This window comes from Gallinula chloropus (genome assembly GCF_964237585.1).
Source record: "Gallinula chloropus genome assembly, chromosome: 5".
Classification (NCBI taxonomy): domain Eukaryota; kingdom Metazoa; phylum Chordata; class Aves; order Gruiformes; family Rallidae; genus Gallinula; species Gallinula chloropus.
Window position 1 is genome coordinate 67,026,509 of NC_140090.1, and position 26,896 is coordinate 67,053,404.

The 26,896-nt window shown below is 57.8% G+C and overlaps 3 protein-coding genes across 3 annotated transcripts in view; 2 read left to right on the plus strand and 1 right to left on the minus strand.

Annotated features, from left to right (window-relative positions):
* Positions 1-1,697: 1,697 nt before the first annotated feature.
* Positions 1,698-12,059, plus strand: LOC311192209 (prominin-1-A-like; the record flags this gene model as incomplete). Its single annotated transcript, XM_084264633.1, has 24 exons — positions 1,698-1,827; positions 3,094-3,155; positions 3,362-3,567; positions 4,009-4,129; positions 4,263-4,326; positions 4,698-4,787; positions 5,055-5,245; positions 5,326-5,400; positions 5,684-5,747; positions 6,003-6,162; positions 6,429-6,581; positions 7,064-7,187; positions 7,346-7,437; positions 7,652-7,736; positions 7,852-7,995; positions 8,255-8,326; positions 8,544-8,633; positions 8,750-8,803; positions 9,138-9,218; positions 9,536-9,604; positions 9,694-9,783; positions 10,042-10,154; positions 11,331-11,348; positions 11,712-12,059. 24 exons carry the CDS (start codon positions 1,698-1,700, stop codon positions 11,761-11,763), a joined length of 2,400 nt encoding a protein of 799 aa, XP_084120759.1. The 3' UTR covers positions 11,764-12,059.
* Positions 12,060-15,197: 3,138 nt separating this feature from the next.
* Positions 15,198-18,024, minus strand: HPS6 (HPS6 biogenesis of lysosomal organelles complex 2 subunit 3; the record flags this gene model as incomplete). The annotated part of the gene is made up of 1 exon (XM_084264820.1): positions 15,198-18,024. The coding sequence occupies one exon, from the start codon at positions 18,022-18,024 to the stop codon at positions 15,565-15,567; it is 2,460 nt and encodes an 819-aa protein (XP_084120946.1). The 3' UTR covers positions 15,198-15,564.
* An 813-nt stretch (positions 18,025-18,837) lies between these two features.
* The window catches only part of ARMH3 (armadillo like helical domain containing 3), a 126,913-nt gene continuing 118,854 nt past the window's right edge, over positions 18,838-26,896 (plus strand). Inside the window, exons 1-4 of the mRNA XM_084265144.1 lie at positions 18,838-18,850; positions 25,729-25,840; positions 26,314-26,370; positions 26,499-26,645. Coding sequence (XP_084121270.1) covers positions 25,739-25,840; positions 26,314-26,370; positions 26,499-26,645 — 306 coding nt within the window. The 5' untranslated portion in view covers positions 18,838-18,850; positions 25,729-25,738. The remainder of the gene's footprint in view (positions 18,851-25,728; positions 25,841-26,313; positions 26,371-26,498; positions 26,646-26,896) is intronic.

Consider the following 26,896-nt stretch of genomic DNA (forward strand, 5'->3'; position numbering starts at 1 on the left):
CCTGCTCCTGCTGAGGAAAGTTAAGCAGTAACCTGGGAGGGGATGGCCAGTGAGCCATCGGCACTGGGGGCGGGGGGGATGGGGGGTGTGTTTGTATGGGTGTGCTGGGCCTGCAAAGGGTGTGCAGGTACAGCTCATCTGGGCTCCCACGGTGCCCCATGGAGAGACCTGGAGGGGAGGGAGGTGTGGGGCCCGTCTGAGGGGTGGGATGGGGCAAGGTGAGCAACGTGGGGGGCTATGGGCTGTGGCAGGACGGGCTGCTGGAGGTGCCAGCACGGGGTCTCTGGGGCAGGGAAGGAGCATCACCTGGGCAGGGCTCCGGGCTCTGGGCAACCGTCTCTCCCAGCTGGGACAGGGCAGGGGCTGAGGTCTCCGGGGGCAGATGCAGGATGTCAGGCTGGGATGGGGCAGGAGCGGCGGTTCCCCCGGGGCGCGTTGCCAAGGAGCAGCGGGGCGAACACAGGGGACTCCGTCCCGGTAAAGGCGGCTGCCGGGCCGACCGCGCGCCCCAGGGAGACCCCGGGGGGGACGGGGCGGAAGGGGCGGCTCCGTCCGGCCCGGCCCTGCCCTGCCCACCCCTCCCGGGGCCGCCCGCGCCGCGGTGCCGGTGCCGTGCCGCGGAGCTCCCGCCGCCGCCAGCCGGGACGCGACTCCGGAGGCACTCGCCCCGCGCCCGCCGGGTGCGTCCACCGCACAACCGGGGAGACTCCCGCGGGCCCTTCCTCTCCCCCGTCCCCGGCTGCAGGTCCCGGAGCTCCGGCGGGACCCCGGCGGGGTTAGGGACCACGGACGGGGGTTAGGGGCAGAGACACGCGTGGCTCCCGCGGCGTGGGGGATCGCTTTGGCGGGCGGGGAGGGGGCGATGGAGCAGGGCAGGGGCCGGCAGACCTCCAGTCTTGGAGGAAAAATCCCTTCCGGGGGCCCCGAGGCTGTCCCACCTCGGGGGCATCGCAGTGGGTGCGGGAAATGCCGGGTTTGGGAAGGGGTTTTAAATGCACAAGTTGATTCTGTGGCCAGAGCTGGTTTGTCCCGAAACCTCGGCCAGCCCAGTAAACCCCATCCCACTGGGATGCGGCTGGTGGAGCGGGCGGGATGGCTCCCCGGGAATCACCGTGGGTCACCCAGCTCCTGAGTGCCGGCTGCAGGAAACCAAAGGGGTATGGGGTGAGGACAGGGGTTTTCCCTGGTGCCTGCATTGGCATGGGTCTGGGATGACCCTTGACTTGGGCATGGAGAAGGATGTGGGGGTGGCAAAGGTGCCGGGAGTTGGCTTGGGCAGGGTGGGGCGGTCACAGCATTGCTGCCTTCCACAGCCAGCAGCTTTTCAACAATCACAACTGAAACTTAAACAAACCATAAAGCCCGAGTGCTGGCGCTGTGTGCCTGGGCCCTGCGGCTGATGCGAGGTGCCAGACAACAGGGTAAGTACTTTGTCTCTCTTTCATTCCCCAAAGCCCCTCTGGTCCTTTGTGGGCACCTCTTGCCTGCCCGCTCCCCCCCTGCCCCTGGTGCTTCTGGGGCCCCCCATCCCTCCTCGGTGCTTTCCCTCAGCACTGTCCTTCCGGGCAGGAGCTGACAGGTGCCTCTATTTTTCTTGCTGTGTTTCCTGCTCGGAGGCAGGGCAGGCTGGGTGGCCCTGTGCCCCAACAACACTAACAGCCCATCTCTGTGCCCAGGCACTGGCTGGGGCTGCCGTGATGGAGCTGGGGAACATCTCGCAGCCTTCGTATGGCTCCGGCCCCAAGGCGCCGGGGAGCAGCACACCAGGCCTGGTGCAGATGGCACTGGGCTTCCTGCAGCTGGTGCAGCCCAACGCCCTGCCCATAGGTAGGTGGATGGTAGCGAGGGGCTGGCGATGGGGTGGGGGGGCTGCTCGGAGCTACAGGGTCCCAGCTGTGCCTGAGTCCTCTGTCCATCCGGCATTTAAATGCCGAGGTACTGGGTTAGGAGTGGTATGTAGGGGAGGGGGGAACGGGATGTGGTCCCTGAGGACTGCTAGCTGTGTCCTGTTCATGTCCCGTCACAACTGTGGGGCAGTCTCAGGGGGGCTCCGGGACAAGCGTTGGTGACAGAGCCCCCTTGCAGAGTCCTGCCCCATCCTCCTTCCAGGTATCTTTGTCCCAGTCCCCAACAAAAGGTGCAGAACAGACCCTGCACTGCCTGTGAGCTTGTGGGGTCCTTGCCTGGCTTTGCAGCTCTCAGGTGACAAGTTGTGCTTGGGCAGGAGCCAGCTCAGGGCCACCACAGTGCGTCCCACAGTGTGTCCCGGTGTCCTCACAGCAGCACTGTGGGCACCCCATGCCTGCTCGCCCTTCTTCCTCCTTCACCTCCGAGGGGATGTGTCACTGGCACAGCTCTAGCCCAAAGTGGCTGCAGGTTGGTCGAGGTGCCTGTGTCTGCAGGCTGGCAGGGGTGATGCCAGCACCCTGTGGCTGCTCGATGCTCCTGGGGCGAGTGCTGCCCACCTGGGGAAGGGCTTTGCCACTCTGGCTGCCGGCACTTGTGCTTCATCCTTTGCTGGGTTCAGCTGCTGCACCAGCAGCTCGCAGGCAAATGTGTGGCAGGGAAACAGCACAAGGCTTTGTGGCTGCGTTCACGTCACACAGATAGCAGGGTGCGGTCACATGGCACCATGTGCCAGCATGGCTTTTAATCAGGCCATGGGGCATGGGCAGGGCAGACCTGGGGATGAAAAGAGATGGTTGGGGGGGGACTTTGACCCAGCACCCATCCATCCTGGCAGGGTTCACTGTGCCACACCATGGGTGTGAGAGGGCAGCCCAAGGGCAGCCAAGGTGGTTGTCAAAACATCCGCCCCCAAACCTGCCCCCGGTCCCTGCTGGGGTGAGGGGCCCGTTGCTCGGTGGATCCCTGATGGGGGCTGGCAGCACCTTTCCTGGGTGCAAAAGGGCTGTGTGATATGATGGGAGAGAGGAACATGCCGTGCCCTCACAGCCACTCTGAGCCACAGTGCTGGAGGTGATGCTGGTGCTGGGAGCCCTGCTCTGGCGTGAGCAGGGTGCGGCGCCTCTCTCGACAGCCCCCCCAGCACCCAGCACCTGCTCACAGCCCTCTTTGCTCCTTGTCCCCCAGAGCTGATCACAGAGTTTGGGAAGTCCCAGAGTGAAGAAGCTGGCAGGGAGCAGCTTCAGAAGGTGAGCAGGCAGCCAGGGCAGGGAGCCAGCAGCGCCAGGCCACCATGGGCTGGGGGAGGCTGGCGGGTGACTGCTCCAAAGCTGGCAAGATGCACAACCCCGTGGGGGAACCCATCCTGCCCTGTGGGGGTCTGGACAGGACCCTCAGAACCGGGGAGCCTTCCAGGGTATCAGTGTTATGCTGCCTCACGTTCTTCTTCTCCCAGCTGCTGCACTACGAACTGGGTTTCCTGGTCTGCATGGCCATTGGGCTCCTCTTCATCATCTTCGTGCCCCTGGTGGGATGCTGCTTCTCCTGCTGCCGCTGCTGTGGGAACTGTGGGGGCCGCATGTACCAGAAGCAGGGCCGGCGGATGGGCTGCAAGCGCCGGGCTCTCTGGGCCTCGGTCCTGCTGGTCTCTGTTCTCCTCCTGTGAGTGCTGGCTGGGAGGTTCCGGGTGGGACCCGGGAGCGGGTGGAAACACCGGCGCTTGGTGGCTGTGCCAGGAAGCTGCCATTGTTCACCGGAGCAGATCCCTGCACAGCAGGACAAAGGAGAGGAAGCAGCAGCTGTGGGGAGCTGGCCCTGGGGGGCCTTGTGTCAGCGTGTTGCAGACCCTTCCCAACAGCTCTGCTGCAGGGAAATGTGGGTGTGCCAGGCACTGGGCTCCCCGTGCCTCAGTTTCCTGTGCCTGTCACTCCTCTGTTCCCTTGGCTGTGTGCAGGCACTCACTGGGGTGCTCCAGAAGCAGGGCTCAGCTGCATGCTTTGGACCTTGCAGCCTGGGGTCAGTGTGGGTAGATTTGGGGGATCCTGGGGGAGACCATCAGTCCTGAGCCCTCTGCGTGCTGACCCTGCCGCCCTTCCCTTGCAGGGCTGGTGATGTCTGTGCCTTCGTCAGCAACACCCGTTTCTCCCAGGCTGTGCGTGACACCTTCCCAAACGTCAACAACACCATGGACAATGTTCACACCTACCTGGCCTCCATCAACCAGGCACGCCAAGTTCCCCTGTCCTGGCTGGGGTGCCTGTTGGGGGGCAAAGAGACCCCCTGTGGAAACGTGACAGTGGAGCTGGCGGTGGGGAAGGGTCCTCACCTGCACTGACACTGCATCTCTGTCCCTCCAGCAAATCAATTTTATCATCGACAGCAGTGATGTCCCGCTGGGCCAGGCCAACCGCAGCATCCAGGGTGAGGGTGTGCGGCAGAGGGGAAGCCGAGGGGTCCTGGGGGTGCTTGGGGAGTGGAGGTGGCTGAGGGTGCTGCAAATGTTTGCTGACCCCAGGGGGGTCGCTGAGCTGGTTCTCAAGGGGATGTCTAAAAGGAGTGGGTCTGGGGGCTCCTTCAGGCTCCTGCTCTGCTCCAGCTGCTGCTTTTGCCTATTCAGGTTCCACTCAGGAGGGTGATGCAGGTGGTGGCAGGGTGGGGGGTCCCTTCTACCCAGTCCTGTGAGGGGGACGTAGTGTTTTCAGCAGCTCTCCTGCAAGTCCTGGGCAGCTCAGGGCAGCCTGGTCCTGCTGCTGGGAGTCCTGTCATTGACACCATCTCTCCCATCTCCACAGACATTGGGCCCAACCTAGGTGGCATGATCATCTCGAGCATCAGGAGCAGCACAGATGGGGTTGTGGGATCCCTCCAGAGCCTCTTGCAAGGTAGCTGTCCCATCCCTGGGGGGCTGGCGGGATTCACAGGGATGCTGGGGCACATGCATGCCTGAAGGGCTCCAGCAGGTTTGGGTAAGTTCCCCAGGGAAGTGGATCCATCTGGCTGCTCCAGCCCCAGCCTGGGCAAAAGCTGGGATTTTGCGGGATGGTGCCTCTACGTTTCAGTTTTTGGATGAGTCCCAGAGGCTCAGCTGGGCGACGACAAGCCCCTGCTGTGCTGGTAGGATGAGGTGTTGAGCCCCACTATCTCCCCAGGGATGGAGGTGCTGCGGGTGGCCTTTGCTGGCATCACCAGCACTCACCCAGATCTTGAGGATCTGCAGAGCAACTACAGCCGGCAGCTGGCCAGCCTGCGGGACAACATCAACGGGACCCTGCAGCGCTGCGGCCACTCCTGTGACAGCGTGTCCCTGGATGGCCTTGCCTTCAGTGCCAACTTCAGCGTGGTGAGGAGGGGCAGGGTGTGGGCCCCAGCAGCCCCCTCCCCAGCCTCCTGCAGTCCTCTCACCCCAGCTCTTCCCCACAGATCCCCAGCGTGGAGCAGCAGCTGGAGGTGCTGCATGATGTGTCTGGCTCTGACATAGCAGCTAGTTTAGAGAAGGTAATGGGTTCCCCTCACACCCAGGCAGAGGGCTGGGTGCTCCTGGCACTCGGGGGCTGGTGACTTGGGAGAAGCTCCGTTGGGAGTCAATTGCTGTGATGTGGAGAGAAGGGCTGGCCAGAGGTCTGCCTTGGCTGGAGCCTGCCCGCTGTCCCTGCCAGCCCCCGGTGGTGGCATGGTCGGGTCTCAGTGTTGAGGGGAGCCCAGCTGTCCTGTGCCACTGGGATCTGGGGGTGGAGGGGATGTGGTGCCCAGCCCTGTGTCCTGTGCTGCCCGCATGCAGGTTAACAGCACGCTGAACATGACCACGGCCAAAGTGCAAGAGCAGTCCCAGGACGTGGTGACAGGTAAGCAGGGCTCCATACCCCATGTGCCGATGCGCCCCTCTCCCTGGGCTCCATACTCCCTCCTCATCCCATTCCTGCCTGGAGACCTCCTCAGCTGCCACCCCTTGCCTGCAGCCCTGGCTGTCCTTGAGTCCCCGTGCTGATGCCATCTTGACCAAAGTCACCCCTGTCCTATCCTCACCCTGTCCCCGGCACCCCAGGTGGGCAGGACCGGGGCAGCAGTTCACAGCACCACTGTGTCCCTGTCCCCTGCAGAGACCCAGAAACAGCTGGGCCGCATCAGGCGGGAGATCGGGAGCTTGCGGGAGCAGTTGCCACTCCTGGGTGTGGAGGAGAATGTCGGGGCCTTTGTGGACAATGCCGCGTCGGTGCTGGAGGAGTACAGGGAACCCATCATCAGCTTCGATCAGCAAAGGTAGGCGAGGCGCTGCTGCATCCCCCAGCTCCCTTGTCCAGAGAGGCTCTGGCTCTCAGTCCCCCAGTTGCTGGAGCTGGGGGCTTGCTCAGTGGTGGGGCTGTGGGTGCAGGGTAGCCAGAGTTGCGCCCTGCAGCCACCTGTGCCCCTCCTCTGCCAGGCTGCCTGCGGGCTTCTTCCTCCCCAGGCAGGCAGCTGGTGGCATGCCAAGCACTGCTGGGGAGGCAGGTCCCGCGGTTTGACTCCTGTCCCTCCTCTTGCCTCAGGTGGAGTGTGTGTGTCCTCCTGTGCTGCATGGTGCTGCTGGTGGTCCTCTGCAATGTCTTTGGGCTGCTGCTGGGGCCCCTGGGGCTGAAGGAAAGCGTGCTGCCCACGCAGCGCAGCAGCCTCTCCAATGCCGGCGGGAACTTCTTCATGGCGTGAGGCTCCCTTGGCTGCCAGGGACGCGTGTGGGAGCGGTGGGATGGGTGGGCAGGGCTGACCTGGGGATGCTCAAGCTCTTAAATCATCAAATTTCTGAGGCTTAATGGCCTGCCCCATGGCAACTCCCCTTGCAAACAGTAAACACAAGGGTAAGCCATGGTGCTGGTGAAAGGTGGTCGAGCAGAGCCCTTTTGCCCCTTGCCAGTGGGGCCCTGGCAGCTCTGTGGGTGGGTGGGGGCTTGCAAAGCTTGAGGAAGCTCTGCTGGGGTCTGAGCCCTGAGGCACAGCCTGGCCACACTCCAGGGGCCGAAGGCAGAGCGGAGATGTGCGTGTGGGAATGGTGGTGCTTCCTGGCATTGTGAGGGGTGGGGGGGGTGGCAGTGGGTGTGCAGGCATTGGCTCTGCAAGCTGGGACAATGCTAGCATCAGCACTGGGGCACGGGGCCTTGTGTGCTAATGATGTCACTGTCCCTGCAAGAGGGGTTGGCTTCAGCTTCATCTTTTCCTGGCTACTGATGCTGCTGGTGCTGATCATCTTTGTGCTCGGGGGGAACGTCTACATGCTGGTCTGCGAGTCCTGGCGCAGCCAGCAGCTCTTCCAGGTGAGCTCCCTGTGGGAAGACATCCTTGCCTAGAACCACTGCCACTTTTCCAAGGGCTGCTGGTGGAGCACAGACAGCACTGGCCAGTTTGAGATGCTTTTCCCAGGTGCCCTGCCCTGCACCATGTCTAGTTTCTCCGTCTCTTTCCTTGCTCTCAGCTCCTAGACACCCCTGGCCTGATCCCTGGCTTCAACTTGTCGGAGCTGCTGGGCCAGGAGGGTGGCACAACAAACTTCTCAGACATGTACAGGTGGGTCCTTCGCACCGCAGGGGCAGGTAGAGCTGCTTGGTGCCTTTAGATGCTCCCTGGGATGGGGACAGGTTGCTCGACCTGCCCCGGCTGTGGGCAGGCACTGATGCCAGGTAAGGAGCAAGGTGCGACTTGCCCGCATGGGTGAGGGCACGGTCCTGGGAGGGGGTGGCTCTTGCCTGCCCCTTTTCAGCCCTGTGCCCCCCTCCCACAGGCAGTGCCAGCAAGATGCTTCCCTGTGGCAAACGCTGCACCTGGATCAGAGCGTGTCCCTGGACGAGCTCTTGAACATCAGCCAGGTGAGTGCAGAGGTGCCAGGGTCCAGGGGGGCAGAGCTGGAAGTGCAGGACTGGTGCTGGGGTGACAGCGAGGGGCTGGCACTGTGGCCTATCATGGCTCCCCTTATCCTGGCAGTACACTGGAGAGATCTCCACAGCCTTCGAGGAGATGAACATCAGCTTGAGCTCCATCTTGCTGCTCAGCCAGAGGCAGAGAGAGTTGCTGCTGAGTGCCAGCCAGGCTGCACAGCCCCCTGACTTCACATCCACCCTGGAGCAGGTGAGTTGGGCTCAGCATGGTGTTGGGATGAAGGGGTCTGGATGTGCATTGAGGGTGTCCATTGCCCCCTCCCTTTTCCTGCCATGGGAGTCCCACCGCAGCTGCCAGGGTGTCCTCTGCCATCCACGTCACTGGGCAACTGGGCATCCCCTCCACCTGGGAGGCCCTGGCTCCACTCTGCTCAGCAGGGATGGGGTAGAGCCTCCCTGCCTCTGAGCCCCATTCCCCATCCTTATGGCTCTGTCTCTGCCCTTTCCAGCTGGATCGGAACTTGACCCAGAGAAACCTCCTGGATCTGGCTGCACAGCTGGAGCAACTGGCAGACAAAGTGGTGAGAGGTCCTGGCACCCTGGGGCCACGGCCACCCTGTCCCTAAAACACTGGCTGTGGGGGTCTCCTCTGCAGCCCCACCTGGCTGCTGAGGGGAGGCCAAGGCACTTCAGCCCTGCCCAGCCCTGTCCAGCTCCAGCCTGGCCCTGAATCAGGTGGCTGTGGTGGGGCAGGGACCCCCCCATGCTGGGGGGCACCACTGACTGCAGCTCCTCCAGGGCACTGACTTGACGGACGACCTGAAGACTGATGCTCGCAAGCTGAGGGACCTGGACAAGGAGATGCAGATGAGCTTCTCTGGGCCACTGGTGAGAGTTGCTGTGGTGGGGAAGGTCTCAGGGGTGATGGCTTGGGCCCCCCCAGAGCTCAGAGCCTGCTGGTGGGGTTTTGTCTGAGCCTCTGACCCTTCTCTCTCCACCCCCAGCAAAGCCTGAAGGAGAACATCCAGCTGGTGCAGAGCAGAGCTGTCCAGCTCGAGGTAAGCTGCACAAGGGGACTGACTTCCTGAGTGCACCCTGCAAGGTACCCTTGAGGTGCCACAGTGGAGGTGGTGGGGGATAACCTGCAGTCTTGGGGGGCTGGTGGCTGCTCCCCAAATGTGCACTGTAGGGGCTGCTTATGGGGCCCACGCCACGGACCCTGCCAGGCGCAGGCTCCCTGTACCCGAGGTACTTGGGCACTACCAGCTTGTGACTGCTGGGGACACCACAGCTCAGAGACACTGCACCCCAGCAATTGCTGCTGGGCAGGAGAGGGGAGATGTGGGGACCCCACTTAGCCCATCACACTGCTGAGAGCACCTTTCGCCCCAGGCACAAACTAAAGCTGCGGTGGACAAAGCCAGTGAAACCCAGGAGTTCCTGGAGAGGGAGATGACAAACATCATCAAGAACGTGAGCTTGCCTTGCCCTGCTTCCTGGCCACCCAGGGGGGTGTGCCTGGACCCCCACACCAAAACCTGCCTCTGCACAGGGATGCCAGGCAATGTCTGGCTGCTTGTCCCGTCCTGTTGTCCTCCCTGGGTTTCCCCTGCAACCCTGGGTGCCCCCTCCCCTTACGGCAGCCCAGGCAAAGGGCTGGGCTAGTGCTTGCAACCCCCATTGCTGCTGGGTTGAGGTACTCTGACAGCTCTGATCCTGACATGGAGGGGACATGGGGATGGAGTGGGCTGAGGGTGCAGCATCTCCATGCTCTGATTGCCCCTTCCCAGGAGACGTGGGCCTTCCTGGAGGAGCTGCTGGACTTCTTTGAGACCTACATCTCCTGGGCCAAGAGCAAGGTGAGTTCCTCGGTGGGGTGGAAGGAAGGGAAGGGTGGACTGCAGGGTATAGTGGACACTGACATGTCCTGTTCTGACCATGTCCCCAGCTGACGGGAGAGGTGGCACGTTGCAAGCCCATAGCTCAGACCCTGGATGATGTGGAGGCCATCACCTGCAACTACATCCTGGACTCTCTGGTGAGTGGGTCAGTGGTGTGTGGGGTGACACTTGTGTATGTGGTGGCAGTGAGATTTCCTTGTGCCCCTCACTCACAGGATGAGGGGTACCCACCTCTGTCCTGAGCAAGCACAGCTCAGCATCTCTCTGGCAGAGGGCTGTGGCTAGGAGCAAAGGCCTGACTGTGAGAAGGGATGGGTGGGTGGTCTTTGGAGAAGAAGGGTAAGAGGCTCTCCCAGTTGCTCTCTGAGCCCTGATGGCTCTCCCTCCACACCCAGAATGCCTTCTGGTTCAGCCTGGGCTGGTGTACCTTCTTCCTGCTGCCCAGCATCATCCTGGCTGTCAGACTTGCCAAGTTTTACCGCCGCATGAATATCGCTGATGTCTACAGGTGAGGAGCTGCCCACCCCCTGCAACCATGCTGGGTCTGGGGTCCCCCTCACACACTGCAAACTGCCCCTTCACACATCCTCTGGCAGCCCATGGTGCTGATCCTGAAGTAATGTGGGCTGGGGGGGTAGCCATGGTGGTGGCTTGGGACCTTCAGTCTCCAGAGATCACTTTTGAGAAGAGCCTGTCTCTCTCTCTGCTCTGAAACCCTGATTTGGGCTGTCAGAGGTGCATGCAACCCCCTTGGAGGAAGGAGCCTGGCTTGCATGGCATGGGCTGCAGCCCCCAGCCCAGCTGGGAGTCTGTCACTGGCACCATTTATTGTGCTGAGGCCCCGAAATAGGAGCATGGCTGGATACCACGTGGGCTGCAGCGCGCTGTGTGGTTGGTGTCATTGCCACGAGGGTGCAGTGCTTGCTCACATGTCCAGGGCTGCCAGCACCCCCAGGCTGCCCCCCAACCCTCTGGGGCCCTCTTCCCATCTCCCCAGGGCCCCCTGACTGGCAGCCCCAGCCCCACCACCAGTGCAGCCACCGACCCCTGAGGGTAGTGATTGGTTCCCACTTGGATTTCCAACTGCTGGGGGCTGTGGCTTGGCAGCTGGTTTGCCAGGGGTTCCCTGTGTGCCTGCCTGCCACCCCTTCACAGCCTCCTGGGGAGCCAGGGTGTGCAGCCGCCCCATGCCCCGGCTCTCCCAGGACCCATGCTGGGGGGGGGTACGTGGTGTGTGCGGGACGTGGTGCTGTGCCAGGCTGTGCCCTGCCTGCAGCTGCCCATGGTTCCCAGGGGTGGCTCTGACACCTTTCACTTCCCCCTGCAGCCAGCAGCTGAGCTGGCTGGAGACACGGACCCTGCTGCCAGGGAAACCTGGGGAACTGAAATCACAGCGGGGGGGGGACCGTGTGCCACTGAGCTGGCAAGTGCATGGCCTCACTCTGCCTTCCTGGGGAAGAAGCAGCCATGCTCTGGGAGCAGCAATGCTTGGCATGGGGTGGGGGGCAGTAGCAACCCAGGCTTGGTGTCCAGATGAGGCAGCTGGGATGCAGGGGACCACAGCATCCTGCAGCCCCCATGTCCTTGTGTGCCCCAAGGGCGACCCTGTCCCACCAGGAGATGCTGTCCAAGGAGGCATCTTCTTTCCCCACTGACACTGTCCCCTCTTCTTTTTCCTTTCCAGGAATGAAGCCTTGGAGATGTAAGTAGCAAGGTCCTGTGTGGGGTGGGGGGCAGGTCCTGTGGCATGAGGGGGGCACAGAGGGAGGGGGGATGAGGAGGGGAACAGGGCAAGTGCAGGCCAAGGAGGGTGCTGGTACCAGGGGATGGGCTGTGGGACCTGTGCAGCGTAGACTTTCCTGGGATCCTGCCATCATCATCCTACACGCCTAAGTCTGCTGCTCCCAGCCTTCCCCAAGCTGGTGGGGTGGGCGGTCTCTGTACCCTCTTTCCTGTGGGACTGGGCAATAAGGGTGGGATGACATTTGGCTGTCTCAGTGTATCCCAGCCTGTCCTTTGCTCCCCTTTCTGGCTGGGGGTGACACAGGTGACTTTGGTTTTGCAGGCCACCCACGTTCAACCTCTACAAAATCCCCCGGGCAGCCACGAGGCATTAGTCCCTGTTGCCTATGGCACAGGCATGGAGGAGATGGATGTGGCTGCCCTGTCTGCTTTGCCTTCTCCTTGGGTGCTGTGGAGCAGCTCGAGACTCCCCTGGCTGAAACCCCCCTCCCTGGTTCCCAAAATGTGACGATGCCCTGCTCTGTGTGTGTATAGGGGGGGCTGCTCCTTGCACCACCCCAGGTGGGACTTCCCACCCACCCTGTGGGCTCAGGGCAGCTTGCCCTGTCCACGTCACTGCAGCCGGTGCTGCTGGCCCACAGGAACCTGCTCACCCAGGCCCCTCACCTATAAAATGTGACTATTTATTTTTGTGGGTAGCCTGAGCTTTTCCAAGGCTGTGATGATTCCTCTGGTGTCAAACAATAAATGAGACATTTGTGTGCACTGCAGGCAGGCGGCTGCACTCTTCATGTCAGGCTGCAATGGAAGGGCACAAAGGTAGGGGCAGGGAGGGGTCCCCACTGCTGGCACAAGCTGGGGCCAGCCTGGGCTCTCTTGCTGCAATCCCCAACTGTGCCAGCTCTCGGAGCCCGGACCTGCCCACGGGTCAGTGCAGGACCACTGCTCTGTGTGACCAAGGCCAGGTGATGTTCCCCCCACCGGGCTGCCCCTTTCACAGGTATCTGGGTGGGTACCAAGTCCTCCCCGTGCAAAAGCCTCCTATCCATGAGGTGCCCCCCATCCCCACACATGGGAACCCTGCTATGTGTCATCTGTGTGTTTCCAGCTAGTGAATGGGGTGCCTGCAGCCCGCACCTCCCTCCCTCTGCTGGGGGCTGTCAGTGTCCCCCACCATGTCCCACAGCAGCAAGAGCTGCATGCACAGGTAAGCTGAGGGCTGCTTGGTCTGTGCCAGCGGTGGGGTGAGTGGAGGTGTTACTCCGTGCTGCTCCTTGGCGCAAGCACAGGGACCGTCCTGAGAGCTGGGCCAGGCAGGGGGGATGAATGAGAGCAGCTTGAGTCATTTCCTTCATTTCCAGGTCCAAGTGTCCCTGGAGTGAGCAGTGGGGCCGAGCTGGCCAGCTCACCCTGTGCTACACGCATCTGCTTTACTGCTTTTCCCACTTGCCTTCAGATCTCATCGCTGTGCTTTCCTTCAGGCGTTATCTGAAGGCTGCACTGGCCCTACCTCCCGCTATCTGCCCCAGCAGCCGGCCCGGCCAGAGCCCTGTGCTCGCCTGTCACCCTGCTGAACATGCCCTGTGCCGTGGCTCAGCCCCGGCTCGCCCCAGGGATGCCCATCCCTTCTGGCCCTTGGCTGGGATCTCCCAGCACCAGTGGATGGCCTTTATCTCAGTTACCTGTTCACTTGCCCTGCCTCTGCTCTGTCCCCTCACCCTCCCAGGCTGTGACTGTTTTGTGCTCGTCTAGGGGCCATGTGTGGAGGTTTCCATCTCTGAGCCCCAGACGGTCCCCACCGCAGAGCAATCCCCACTTCCTCTTCCCTCGCTGTGCCTGGAGAACAGCAGCCTGTGCAGGACCGCTGCTGCCTTCAGTTTCCGCTCGCTGGCTTTGCAGGCACTGCTCCCTCCCTGCTCAGCCTCCAGGCCTCTTCTTCTCTGCAGAGCTAGCACTAGGAGGCTGGGAGCTTGATCCTCCTTGTTCACTGCATCACTGGCCACCTGCCTCCAAACCCAGCCCTGGCGATGAATATCCCAAATTACAGCACAGCCTTTGCCAAGGCACCGGGCTTGCTCTCAGCAGCTCCCCAGGGCAACATCCTGGTCCCCAAGGTGAAGGGTCTGAGAGAGACCTAAATCTATCTTCCTCCTCTGAGAAGCCCTGGGAGGTGGGCAAGAGCAGCATGGGACAGGGCCAACAGCTGGTCTGGAAAGAGGTGAGGGTGGCTCATTGCAAAATACCCACAGCCCCTCCTTCAGGCCAGGCTGCCTTCCACAAAGGGCTGCTGCTAGAATCCACTTCTCTTGTGCGGGAGGGCAACTCACAGTGCCCCACAGCCACAGCACAGCGCCCATCATAAGGAAGGTCTCATCAATAGAGAGCCTCTAGAGAAGCGTTGCAGCAGTTCCTCTTCCCCTTTGCCAGACTTTCTTCCACCACAGGGACTTTCTGAGCCCTCAGCTGGGGGAGGCCCTGCTGCATCTTTAAAGTGGTTTCACAAACCAGGATCCCTCCAATGGCAGCTCTGCCATTGTGTGCCCAGGGCAGCAGGCTCCTGCTGGGGCCATCCTGGTGCTCCATAACTGGTTTTCCAGCCAGGAACAAAGGAATGAGTTGCAGCTCTTGAGAAAAAAATTCTTCCATCCTTAATCCTATCCTGGACCAGCCACAACTTGAGAAGCCCCAGTGGCCTTTGCAGGGGGGGGGAGGGGGGAGGGGGAATGCTTGTGCCATCGAGCAGCTGCAGAGGGGATGGGAGCCAGGTAGGCCTCCTTGTCCCCAGAAACATGCAGTCTTGCTTCTGTTGAAACATGCTGCTTGGGATGGCCCTTCTGGTGTGGTCACCTGCCTGCTGGTGCAGTCCTACCTCCAGGGCTTCAGAACAGCAAAGGATGAATGGGCTAGAGCTCTGAGCCCAGCACATACCAGTGGTGAGCCACACCAGGCAGTACCAAGCTGAGTTGGGCTTTGGCCACTTTTCACCAGACACCGAATGAAACTGCCCTCTTCCTGAGAGTGTGCATCCTCACAGCATCCACCACCACCCCAGCGCTGCTTTAGGAACCTTTATTTTTAGGAGTCTGTCTTCCACACTTAACCCCACTCTCAAGAGGACTAACACAGCCCACTGACCAGCCAGGCAAGAGACAGCTCCTTCCCACCCCAGCCCTGAAGGCACAGCCCCAGCCAAGGTCCCTCTCCGGGCGGAGGGAGACAGGCTGTAAGCACCAGGGAGAGACTGGGACCTGGATCTTCCTCCATGACTGCTCTCAAGTTACACTGACTTTGCAAACAGAGGCACAATATGAGCCAGACAACCCGGACAAAGCCCCTTTGTGTGCAAAGGGCAAAGGTAGAGGAGATGGGAACAGAGGGCCCTGGCCTCCTGCAGCATAATCTAAGCTTCCACAAAGGGAAGGGAGAGGCGAGGCCAGCCCCAAGCTTGCACAGGCTGCTGCCGGCTTCTCAGCTCAGAGGAGACTTTGGGTACGTCTGGGATAGAGAGATAAGGGAATTAGGCTGCTCTCTTCAGCTAAGTAGCTGCAATCAGTCACAGCTACAGGATTGATCCCAGAGGAATTGCAGCGAGACAGCGTGCAGAGCACTGCAGCTGCCAGTGGCGTGCTGGGAACCCCGTACTGCAGAGCTGCACCCCGCTCACTGGCATTTAGCATCTGACTGAGCCCAAAGCTACAGGACCCAGTGACTCCACTGCAAGAAACTTGCCCACAGGCAAAGCTTGGAGCACCACCCAACCCATGGAGCAGAGGATGAGGGGGAAAGACTGTGTTCCTGCCCACCGCTCCACCACCACCACTCCTAAAGGATCAGGGAAGTAAAAGTGAAGTTATGAAGAGCCAAGCAAACTGAAAACAAAGTGCTTTGGGCAGGGAGCAGTTCCGTAGCCCTGCAGTGCAGCCAGCGCTTTCAGCCGCACAGGCACCCAGCATTTGTTCCTCCACTGGGCCACACGCAATTGCACTTGCTAGAAATAGCCAGAAAGCCTGCCCTGGCTTCAGACCAGCCCCCCAGCCACAGCCACCAGCAAATTCTCTGAGATGCTGTTGCAGGGAGGCTTCAGAAAGGAGCAGGCTCCAGTACTGCCAGGCAGGGCAGGATTTCCTGGGGTGGATGCAGCTTTCCCATCCTTGTGCACCCAAGGCTTCCCCGCTTCACGCAGCGTCACCCTGTCCCAGGGCCGAGGGGGAGGAAGTCCTTGCTGTGGGGAGCTGAGGGGCATTATCAGCCGTGGCTTTTGAGGGGGTCTTGTGCTCTCGAGGTGGGGTGGGAGGGGGAAAGGTGGGGCTCTGCAAGGCATCTGAGTACATCTCGTCCTGGACACAGGGACGATGTACAACCCTTTGCAGCAGCGGCTTGAGCAAGCCTACAGTCAGCTGGTTCCCCTCGCTGGAGAAGGGCACTGGGTCCTCCTGGGAGCAAGGGAGGTGCTGCAGGACCACGGTGAGGATGTCTGAGGCAGTGAGGTCAGCAGGGCACAGCGGCCACAGTGTGTCCAGATAAGGGTCCAGCTCCCGGTGCTGGGCAAACTCTGCCAGCAGTGTGGTGAATATCTCCTTGTTAAGCAAGGGGCTGAGCTTGCAGAACTTCTCTGCCACCTCCACCACCCGCTGCCACTGCTTCAGGCAGATGAGAAGGTGCAGAGCTTGCAGCACAGCCTTAGGCCTCTTGCTGCAGAGCAGCAGTTCAAGCTCCATCTCCTTATCTGCCTCACTGCGCTTGTTCTTCCTGGCCAGGACTCCCAGAGCTCTCTTGTACAGTGGCACCCGGCCCTCTGGTCCCTCCTTGCTGCTGTAAGCCCAAGAGACGCTAACGTACTGCTGGGTCAGCTCCACAAAACTGGGCAGCCACTTGGGTTTGAACTTCAGGAAGGAGGCGCAGATGAGCTCGAAGAGTGGGACCACCCCATTCTGACCCACATCCTCCTGCTGTGGCCCTCCCAGGACCTTCTTCCATACCTCTGGGGTGGCCCTGGCTACCAAAAGGCCGTCCCTGTTCTGCTGCAGCTGCAGGCAGCTCCTTGTGGCTTTCCAGGCAGCCTTGGGGAAGGAGGCAAAGACAGAGTTCAGGTAGGCCAAGTTGTCCTTGTCCATGTCCGAATGCAGAACACGACTGACCTCCTGCTCCACCAGTTCCTCGCAGTAGCTCTCTACCTCACTCTCTGGGGCACACACCACACAGGTCTTGAGGAGCTCCAGGCTCATGTAGCTCTGCAGCTCCAGGCTCATTGTGCTCAACAGCTTGGCATAAGTGTCTTGGAGACCTCGGGCTGGCTTCTGCTTCTGGTGGAGGCTGTGCTGCAGGATGGCAGTGAGGGCTATGGGAGCCTGAAATGCACCACCTTTCTTCAACTTCTCCACTGTTAGCTTGGAGCTGCTGAGGCTTCTCCTCTGGTAGTACCGGCAGGCCTCCTCGAACACCATCTCCACTAGGCATGGCTCAGACCTGCTGTTGTCCTCAGGTTTGGAGAAGCTAAAGCTGTAGATGCCAGTATGAGTGAGGAGCTGGATGCTGTCCTCCTCTCCCGATGACTCCAGGACATGTACCTCTTTCATGCTCAGGATTTTCTTTTCTATGAGTCTCCCACTGCTTTGGTCGATGAGGTACAGGACCCCAGCCAGCAGGCAGGCCAGGATGCTGCCGAAGGTCTTCAGCTGGACAGGATTTCCTTGGTCAAAGGGACCTCCCTCCAGGTCAAAGATATGCCTCTGTGTCCCATCTGGCTCCACCATGTTCACAGCACCCTGCGTGCTCACCAGCAGCAAACCCCCACTGTTGGACACAGCAGAAGTGTGAATGTCCAGAGGTGCCAAACCTGAGAGAAGACCCACAGAGCCAAGCAGGAGCTTCCTGAAGTCTGACTCGTTGCTGGAGCGCAGCACCTTACTGTGGATGAAGCCTGCAGAGGGGGCTGTGATGGTGAGCTTTGCCTTCTCGGGATGCCAGATGAGGAGGAATTTGGAAGTGGTGGCAAAGCTGCCAGTGGCAGGCACCAGGAAGATGTGCTGAGGGGAGGCCAGGACCTGGTACTCGGGGCTGTTGTGCAGGACTATTTTCACAGCACCCAGCCACACGCCTTGCTCCCCCATCTCCAGAGCCCGGGTGCAGACGCAGTACCTGAAGGCACACTTGCTCATGTCCGAGTGAGCATCCAGGGGCGGCCTCTCCTCACACCACACCAGGCTGGCTCCCTGGCTGCACACAGAGACGATTCGGGCCCGGGCACCTTGGCAGAGCTCCAGCGTCTGCAGCAGCTGCCAGCCCATGGCCACCACAAAGTGCCAGACCTCGGTCCGGCCGTGCTCCCACACAAGGGCCAGCGCCCAGGAGCCCAATGCCACAGGGCTCTGCAGGAAGAGCAGTCCCACAAGAGCGGGCTGGGGCGGCTGCCAGTTCCTCTCCAGGTCGGCTCCTCCGATGCCATGACGCTGGAAGGCCACCACCCGAGGTAGAGGGGGTGGCCGGTTCTTCTTTAGGACCAAAAGGTGCTGCCCATCGGGGCTGAGCTGGACGTGGCTGGGCTCCTCTACCTGGCACAGCAGCTCCTGCAGCCAGTGCCCGCGGCTGAAGTCGCTGAAGTCGGAGACCTGCCGCAGCATCCCGGCCCGCTTCATGGTGGGGCGGCCGCCCTGCACACCGAGAGCATGCACCAGGCTGAGCAGGGGCACGGAGCTCCTGCTGCCACGGAGCCGCGTCGTCCCCACCGGCACCTCCCGTTGCCTCCCGCTCCCCAGGGTCTCCAGAGACCCTCCGACCGGGCACCCCCTCCCCCGGCCAGCCGCTTCCGCGGGCGCCAACCCCCCGCGATGTACCCCCGGACACCCACCCCCGCCCGAGGGGGCTCCCCGCCGCCCCGCCTCCCCAGGCACCCGCGGCACGCCCCTCCCGCCGGGACCCCGCGGCCCGTACCTGCGGAGGCGGCTGCCTGCCGGGGCGCCCCTCCGCCGGGGTCGGGCCGCTGGCGGCTCAGCCGGGCTGGGCGAGAAGCGGCCCTGCGCAATCACGAGGCGGCGGGCTTCCGGGCGGAGCCGCGCCGCGCCGGCCCCGGCCGCCCCGCTCCTACTTCCGTCGCCGCTGCGGGGAGGGCGGCGGGGCCGCGGCCCGGGGGCGGACTGGGTAGCTTCGCAGGCGGAGGGGCCATTTGCTACCGGTGGGGTGGGTGTGTCGGTCCCCCCAGGGAGTGGCGAGCTCCGTCCGACCCTGGGAGGAGTCTCCCTGCCGCTGCCCTTGCCCGCCCCGCCTGCGGCTGCCGCCGGGAGCCGGGGCTGCCCCGGGAACCGGCGGGCGGCGAAGCCCGGCACTGACAGCACAACCCCCGTGCCCCCCCCCCGCACCGAATGCCGGCGGCGCTAGGACCGCGCGGCGCCGAACCCCTAGGCGCGCATGCGCAGCGCGGCCGGCAGCGCTTGCGCATTGGGAAGGGGAACGGCTCGCCCGCAGGTAAGTTCGGGGGATCGGGGCGGTGCGGCCCCCCCACCCCCGGGGCCGGGCCACGCCCCCTGCCGCCCCTCCCCAGCCGCGGCCCGGGCCTGGGGGCGGGTCGGCGGCACTGGTAGCTGGGGGGCTCTGCCGCCCCGGGGGCTCTCAGCGGGGCGGGGACGCTGTCCCCCGCGAGGGGCCTCGCTGGGAGCCGTCTCCTGGCCAGCGGCGGGGCCCGCCGTGCCGAGGCGTCCCGCAGGTGCCGCTCTCGGGGGTGCTGGGCAGCCTGTCCCCGGCCTTTGGGCAGCCGGTGCTGGCAGCGCCGTGCCGGGGGCTCGGGGCCGGGCGGACCGAAGCCCGCCTCGCCGCCGCCTCTCTCGCGGGCCGGTGCCCCTGGGCTGTGCCAGCCGCCCCCCCCCCCCCCTCCGCCCCATGCCCTGCGCGACCTCCGGCCACCTCCTGGAAACTTGGGGCCTGGGGAGCAGCTCTACACGAGCCGGTCGCCGCAGAAGTTGCGGGTCCTTTCCCTGGCTGGCTGGAGCGATGCCGTTGCCAGTAACGTTGAGTTACCATTGCCAGTAACGTGGCCTTACCACTGCGCTGGCTGAGCGTGGGCCCCTGGGTGCCGTGCAGCGAGTGCTGTCTTCCCCGAGGAGGCCTCGAAGGTGCCTGGAGTTGCCCAATGCCTGGCTCTGCTGGTGCAGCTGCTCCTGGGCCGCAGCGTCAGCTGGCAGCTGAAAGGGTTTGAGTTCAAGATGCCTTCCTAGAATAAGAGCAAGCAGGGCCCGTTCTTTTATCGTTGATCATTCTAATTATCTGGCTTACCTCACAGTCCTACAAGCGCTTGGACCGGCAGAGCAAAGGGGAGCAGTGAACAGTGGTAAAGGAGTGGGAACTCGGTGTGTTTCTTCTACTGAAGGCAGGGGCAGCTTGCTACATAAGCAAGCTTGTGGCCTCAGTCAAAACCCTGTTGCGTACCTTGCTGTCAGAAAGTTTGCTCTTAAGCAGATACTGTGATCTGAATGTGCGATGAGAGCCAATTTGGGCAGAGCAGGTGGGTGGAATATGCAAAGCAATAAGATAATTTGGATCGTTGCGATATGCGGTGATTGCAGTTCACCAGCTGTTTGAGCTCTAGTAGGAAGTGTGACAGGAATTTCAGCGGGGGGAAAAGGACATCGCTTTGCCTTTCCAGTAATAATAGTGTAATCCTCTGTCTGTGTCACCAAGGGCACTTTTTGCTGTGTGCAGAGAGACTGCAGGCAGGGTATATACAACATCAAAATGTTAAAGAGTTATTGTCTAGCATGCACAAAAGAAACAGTGAGGCTTTAATGAGCTGCTCGGCCAAGTATTCATCTGCTCGCCACCCCTGCGGACACACCAGCCATGCAGACGTCCCTGAGGAGGGGAAGGGTCAGCCTCTATTGCTCGAAGTTGCTGAGTTGCTATATTCAGGCTCCCTGCTGGATTTTTGTTGTTGTTTTAGAATCTTAACACCTTTTTATATTCGTGTTTTTCTTCCTGAGTGCTTGTGCCGCTCGTGGTTCATGTCTCAAAAAATGTTACTTCTCTGCTGCTCTACCTTTCTTATCTTGGCATGGCTCTACTCTGCAGTTTCTTAGAACATAGGAGCTTCCTCAGAAGTCGGAGCCAAGGTCATGCAGCTGTGCTGTATTCAGCATGGGCCTTGAATCCACACCGACAGCGGAAGCCATGGGAAAAGGGCAGGGGAAGGTTACAGGGAGAGTGTTTTTCTTCAGAAGGGAGACATCTGAAAAGGTGTCCAAGTGGCAGGAGCTTTCAGGTGGGAGCATAGAGGCAGTGTGGAATATTTCACAGTAAACTAGGTGGGATGGATTCTGAAGGGCTTGAAAAGCGGAACCCCAACGAGACTTTGTGACACGAGAGAGCTGGATGTTGTAGCCAGGAATATGGGGAGGAAGCGTGATGAAATGAAAAAATTAATTGGGGAAAATGGTGTGAACAGATGGAGGTGGAAGCATGTGACGCTTGTCTGGATGGGCTTGACAGGAAGAAGCTTAACTAGTTGATGGTGTGAAGTTGATGGATTGGGTGTTACTTTAAGTGGACAGATAGAAATGAAAGGCAATTATGGATGAAGTGTTAAAAATATAGCTTAGATGTTATTGTTTCATATCATTGCTAAAGCAGGTGTAGTGAGAGGCTCTCCGTATCTGCATTGGGAAGCTGCTTTTCTTGGTTTTCAAGTGGGGAAGAATAGGTCAGTAGTGGTGTAACTTTAGGTTGTGCTGTGTAGAAGCACGTACATCCCTGCTGCTCCAAGTGGGATGGGAGGACCTGCTGGTAAAAATGCGTAGATGGGGACTGTGCTGTGTGTTATGTTCCTCAGTACTGCAGAAAGAGAAGTAGGATGTGTGGGGGTTTTTGTCATGAGCACACCCTCTAATGTGTTTCTCATGATGTACTGCATGGAGGCACCTGGAAATTCTGCCAGAGGGATCCAAGGCTTGTGTGCTGTGTTATGGCTTCCTGTGGTGCTGGGCTGGGAGCTGTGCAGTTGTGGAGGAAGGTACAGGCTGAGCAGTTTTCATTCCAATGGGCAATACACAAACAAGGTTGTAAAGAATGGATGAAATATAAAAGCAGTGTGGATGTACCAGCACAAACCATAACTGAGAAGAAGCTGCAGAAAGGAATATAGCAGGAATTTGGTCATGATGGACAAAATCTAGCCCAACGTGTTCTTCCTCTCTCTGTTTTCACTAGTGGTCTGCCAGGCTGCTGCTGGGTGGTCCCTGGGCTTTTAACACTGTAGCTCAAACTGGGTCAAGGTGCTGTCTGTGTGTTGGGATTCATAAACTCTTGTGCTGGGTGCAGATTGCCTATTGCGTCCAGCGATGGATGACTGCTGGGACCTGTAGTTTAACTCACTGGTGCTCAGGCCCAGTATTGACTCTGTAGATTCATGACATGGATTAAGTGTAAGATTTTCCTGGAACTTCACTGAAGAGTTTGTTGACTACTTGACTTATGAGGCATTGCTTATGAAAAGTGGTAGGTTAACTTTTAGGCAGGGCTTCATCCCTGTCTCTTGCATGATTGAGATAATTTTTGAGCAACTTTCCTTTGGACCTGAGCGATGTACTTGCAAAACTGCCTTGAAAGGCAAAGCGTGATCACGCTGGGTCCCAGGTACAGGCAATTGGTGGTGCAGACAGTGACTGAAATATTTAAATGCTCAGGTTTGTTAGCTGTGGCAATTAAATGCAAAATACAACTTGATGGGCTGCATGCAAGATTACAGAAGTTACAGGTTTTGGATGCTGATGTCGTTACAGGGTAGATGTGCATTAGTGTTCTGTTCGCTGCAGTAGTATTTTTGCTGTTACAAGGTGATCTGTGGAATGATAATAAGTCTGTACAGGAGCTGAGTGGCAGTGTGGAGCAGCCACAGTTTCCTATGTGCATGACTTAAAATGACAGGTTAACTTTTCCTGTGGATATTCTAACAAAAGGCTCACAGAGTTGTGTTCGTCAGAATGTCACATGTGTGCTTGGAATCTCTGCTGTGAGTCCTGGATTGAAATGGAAAGGAGGTGGATGGTTGGGTGTGCTCATCCCTTTCTTCCCCACTGGATCAGCTGATCCCAGGGTTGATGATAGATAAAGCAAGAATCTGCTTGAACTTCTGTCTGCCAAGGCTTTTTATCTTCCTGCCTTTGAGCTGCCAAGACCTGTGCTCTGTCGAGGTTTCTTTTAGTTTCAGATGAAGCATCTTAGATCTTCTGCTGCACAGCCAAGTACTTGCTGTTCTAAAAATGCACATGCCTGTGCATCCCTTGGGCCTGAGGGGCAGCTCTCCTGTGCAGGATTCACTCAGCAGCATGTGTTAATGGGACCGACCTATTGACAGAATAAATTATCTGTTTGAACCTACGATGTGGAAAATGCACTGATGCTTTTAAAATGTGATGTGCTTAAAGGATAATTGTTGACTAGATTTGGTGTCGTGGTTTTCATAAGCTGTCACAGCGTCCTGATTATCTGACACCTCTACAACTTACTTATACATGTTTTGTGCATTTAACTGTTGTTTTTCTGCAGCTAGCTAGAAGGTCCCCATTAGCAAAATGCAGCTTCCTGTTCCTGTCTTTATGACATCTAGAAAATGTAATTGGATAAAGTGAAAAGAAAAAGCCATTTGTACAGCCTGATCATCGTAGGTCGTGAAACATGCACAGCCTAATAAAGCGCTGGCATGAAAGGCGACTTTTGCTTTTCCCCCCTTGCTCCTCCATATGCTCGTTTGTAGAGTAGCAAATTATAAACAAGAACATTATTTAATCCTTGCCTCTAGCAGTTGTCTTTGTATGTGCTCTGCGCAGCTTTGGTTCAGAGAATGTGAATCCCAAGTCCCATTTTGACAGAGACTGGAATTTTCACATGATCGTGGGAGCCCTCTGATGCTCACCCAGCATCCAGCCTTGGTGCCTTGTGGGATTTAGATTGTGCTGTCTTTTGGGAAATGCAGGAAGAGCGTTAAAATGCAGCTCTCCAAGTTCAGGGACTGAGCAGAGTATATTGATCCCTTCCCATTCGCATACACAGTTGATGTGAGAACGCTGACCTAGAAGCACTGAGAGTTAGTTTATTAGCTTTGACACTGGGCTTCATTAGCTGTAATTCAATTAGAAGCACGCTGATGGGTGTGTTTGTATGCCGGGGCCGGTGGCCGCTTTAGGTTCAGAAACTTAAAATTCTAGTTGGGAAATTGTTTTGTGCAATCTTGGGTAAGATTTGTATTGCTAGGCTAAAAGTGACATCGTTCTTGATTTGGTTTTTAATAGATTTCTCTCTGTTTCCAATTATGCTTCTAATTAGAATAATGTCTTATTTCCCATGACAGTTTAAAAATAATGCAAAGTCTGTAAAAGCAAAGCTATCAAGATGATTGAATAATGTTTTCTTTTTCATTTGTTAGTCTGAAACCTTTTTCCATCTTAATTGGATACATAGACCTACTAGGCTACAGGAGTAATTTTGGTATTTACAGGAGTCTTTCTTCTGTTGACGTGTCACATGGGGCTGTTCCCAGTCTCACCCCAGCGCACACACCAGCCCTTATCCAGGCAGCTTTCTGATAGAAAGACAGCACCTCTCTGCCTTTCGTATAGACCTCAGCTTTTCAAGTGTGAGATCAGCTACTCCCTGTCCTACCCTCTGCTTTCCCATCCAGGCAAAGCTCCTTCTTGTCGCACATGGAGCATGGTCTTCTGCAGAAGCTTTCCTTCTCCAGGCCCAAAGATGTTATCCTGAGATTTATGGCTGAAGGGATGGACACCTGGGAGCCTTAGTTGAGAACACGGTTGTGCTTTGACAGCCAAAAGCTGTCTGCAGTGTGTGTAGAAGAGATCTGGAACTGGCATTCAGTAGCTGCTGGAATTTGGTCTTTGAGGGAAAGACAGATCTACATGTGCTGTGGTTGTGGAAGGGGTTCAGGCAGTCTGGGGTGGAGGCTAAATCCAAAGCTGTCTCCATGGCTGCTGGCTCAGAACACTCTGGGGTCTTGGATGCTGACTGCAGTGAACTTACCTCTCTATGCATAATTTAGCATGGCTGAGTGCAGCTACCTCAAGAGCCTGCCCATGTTTTTCTGGAGCATGACTTAAACCAAGCCCCTGCCTGAGGTATGCTGCTGCTGTGTGTGTAATTACCTTTGGAGGTGTGGGAGAAAGGTTGGGAGCTGAGGGATGCGTGAAGGGATGGCTTTCCCTTTCTGCTGAGTGCCTCTGCTGACAGAGCCGTGCAGCGATGGAGGTTAGAGCAGTGCTAAAGCTGTGAGGCTTGCCAGGAGAATCTGTGGTTGCAGATAAATATGTATTTGCAAGGTCAGAGTGGTGGTGTGCTTTGTGGTGTCAGGCGCGAGGCTGAGAGTGCGCAGCAAGTGGTACCTTCTGACTCTCAGCCCCTGGAATGGGCTGACTGGCACAGGAGGTTCAGGGCTGCAGCTCTGCCCGTTACTTGTAACGGCTCATTTTGTAATAATGATACTTCTTTTTTTCATTTAATAGGATAACCAGCAAGCATGAGGCACCAATTAATTACAGTAAAACCTGTTTGTGTTTCTAGAAACCCCTTTGCTGTCAAATAGATCAGGAAATTAATCTGGTTTTAAGAACAAAAAAACTGCAAAACTTCTCCCCTGTGCTCTCCCATTCTTCTCCCCAAACTGAAGCTCATGTCATGCTTCTGAGGCTGGGGTTCTTCTCTGGCTTGATTCGCAGAGCAGCTGGTGCAGCCGAGGGATGCCAAGGTGCCAAGGCAGGGATGGGCAAGGGTGGCAGGAATGCTTTAGGGAGACCTTGCAGCCAAATGTTTCCTAGTATTGGATGCCGCCTCAGAGTGCAGAAATATTTGAAGTGCTGTGGTAGGCACCAAATTAAACAGATAAGAGAAGCCTTTTTCAAATAGTTTCAAGGAGTATTTTTTTGTTACAAGATGACTTTGAGGTCTGACTGGCGTCAAAAAGGACTGGGTATCCATTTGATAACGAGTATCACAGTTCATGCAGTGACATTAAAAGATTGCATGCTTTTCTAGATGTAAACTGCACTGGTCTGGGATCATGAATCTGTTTCTAGCAGAGAAGAATTAAGAAAATTTATCCATAAGGAGCTTATTCTGTATCTGCCTGTGTCTGGGCTTTTGTATCTTTCTTTGAAAGTGGGTATAGGACTAGATGGGACCTTTGATCTGATTTCTTATCTGCTATAGTTATTAAAGCCCCTACTTTCAGCTTGTGAGGGACCACGAGTATTTCAGTGCAGTGAAAAAGTCTTTCATGGCTGAGGCAGGGCAGATATGCCTTGAAGAAAAGTTCAAGTTTTCTTATGCTTTTCTGTCTGTACCTTCAGGGGATACAGCATGGCCCAGACAGAGAAGAAAGGTGGGTTGCTCCGGAAATCTTCAGCCTCCAAGAAGCCATTGAAGGAGAAAGTTGTTTTAATGTATGATGAGATTTTCACGGTAAGGACTTGAGCATCTCTTCTTTTTCTAAGCCTTGTGCTTAATTTTCTTGGTTTAGTTTGTGCTGAGGGTTCTGCACGGTGCATTCTTTGCCTAAGGTAAGGACTGCACAGTGTAGGCACACACTTCAGGCTCTCCTGCTGTGATGCAGAGCTTTGTTCTGCTCTCTTCCTTAATGTCACCTTGTCTTGTTTTCTACCAGGACAATTTGTGATCTGTGGGAAGTCACAGCTTTTCAAGTATTTATAAAAAAATAATCCAGAAAATAACTCAGAGGCATTTCAAGTGAGAACTGCTTCAGTTTGTCCTTCTGTATCTGGGAAGCTGTGTAGACAGAATTCTTTACTGGGAGACCACTTGGTCATCTAGTGGGATGATGTTGACTCTGAGCTGCTCATTACAATAATTTTCTTTAAATTCTGCCTGAAGGGCTGCTGATTGTTGGCTTTCATGGCTGTTCCTTTTCCTTTCAGACAGAGGACCCCAGTAAATGCAACCCTAGGTTTTGGGAGGAGCTGTTTCTCATGAAGGTAATGGGAATTGAACATCATCTGACTTGCTGCTGCTGTTCTGTCTGTGAAGTGGCAGACTGCCAGTGCAATGTCTCCAAGGTGTCACTGGTTGTGTAACGTGCATGAACTGCTTCTTAACCTGACAGGTCAACTTGGAATATCTAGAAGGCAAGCTGGAAGCACTGGATGGGGAGGAGTTAATGAAGATAAAAGATAACATCAACTGCTTGTTTCAGCACTGCATCCAGGCGCTGGGTGAGGAGCACCCAATCAGAGTGGTCAATGCATTACAGGTACTGCACTGAGAAATAGGGGATGCTGTCTTTGCTTCTGAGGAGGCAGTGTATTTGCTCCTGGTAGCAAACATCTCGTGCTTGTTTCTTGGCTTCTGAGCAGAAGTGATATCTGCAGAGCAGTTGCTGCTTATTGTCTGTGGAGGTTACAAGCATTCCTAGTCTCTTTAGTCTGTGAAGAACAATAGCTTGTTTCAGAATTGGAGAGGATTTGGTGATGCAGGATGAAGCAGATGGCGGTGGGGGGGCAG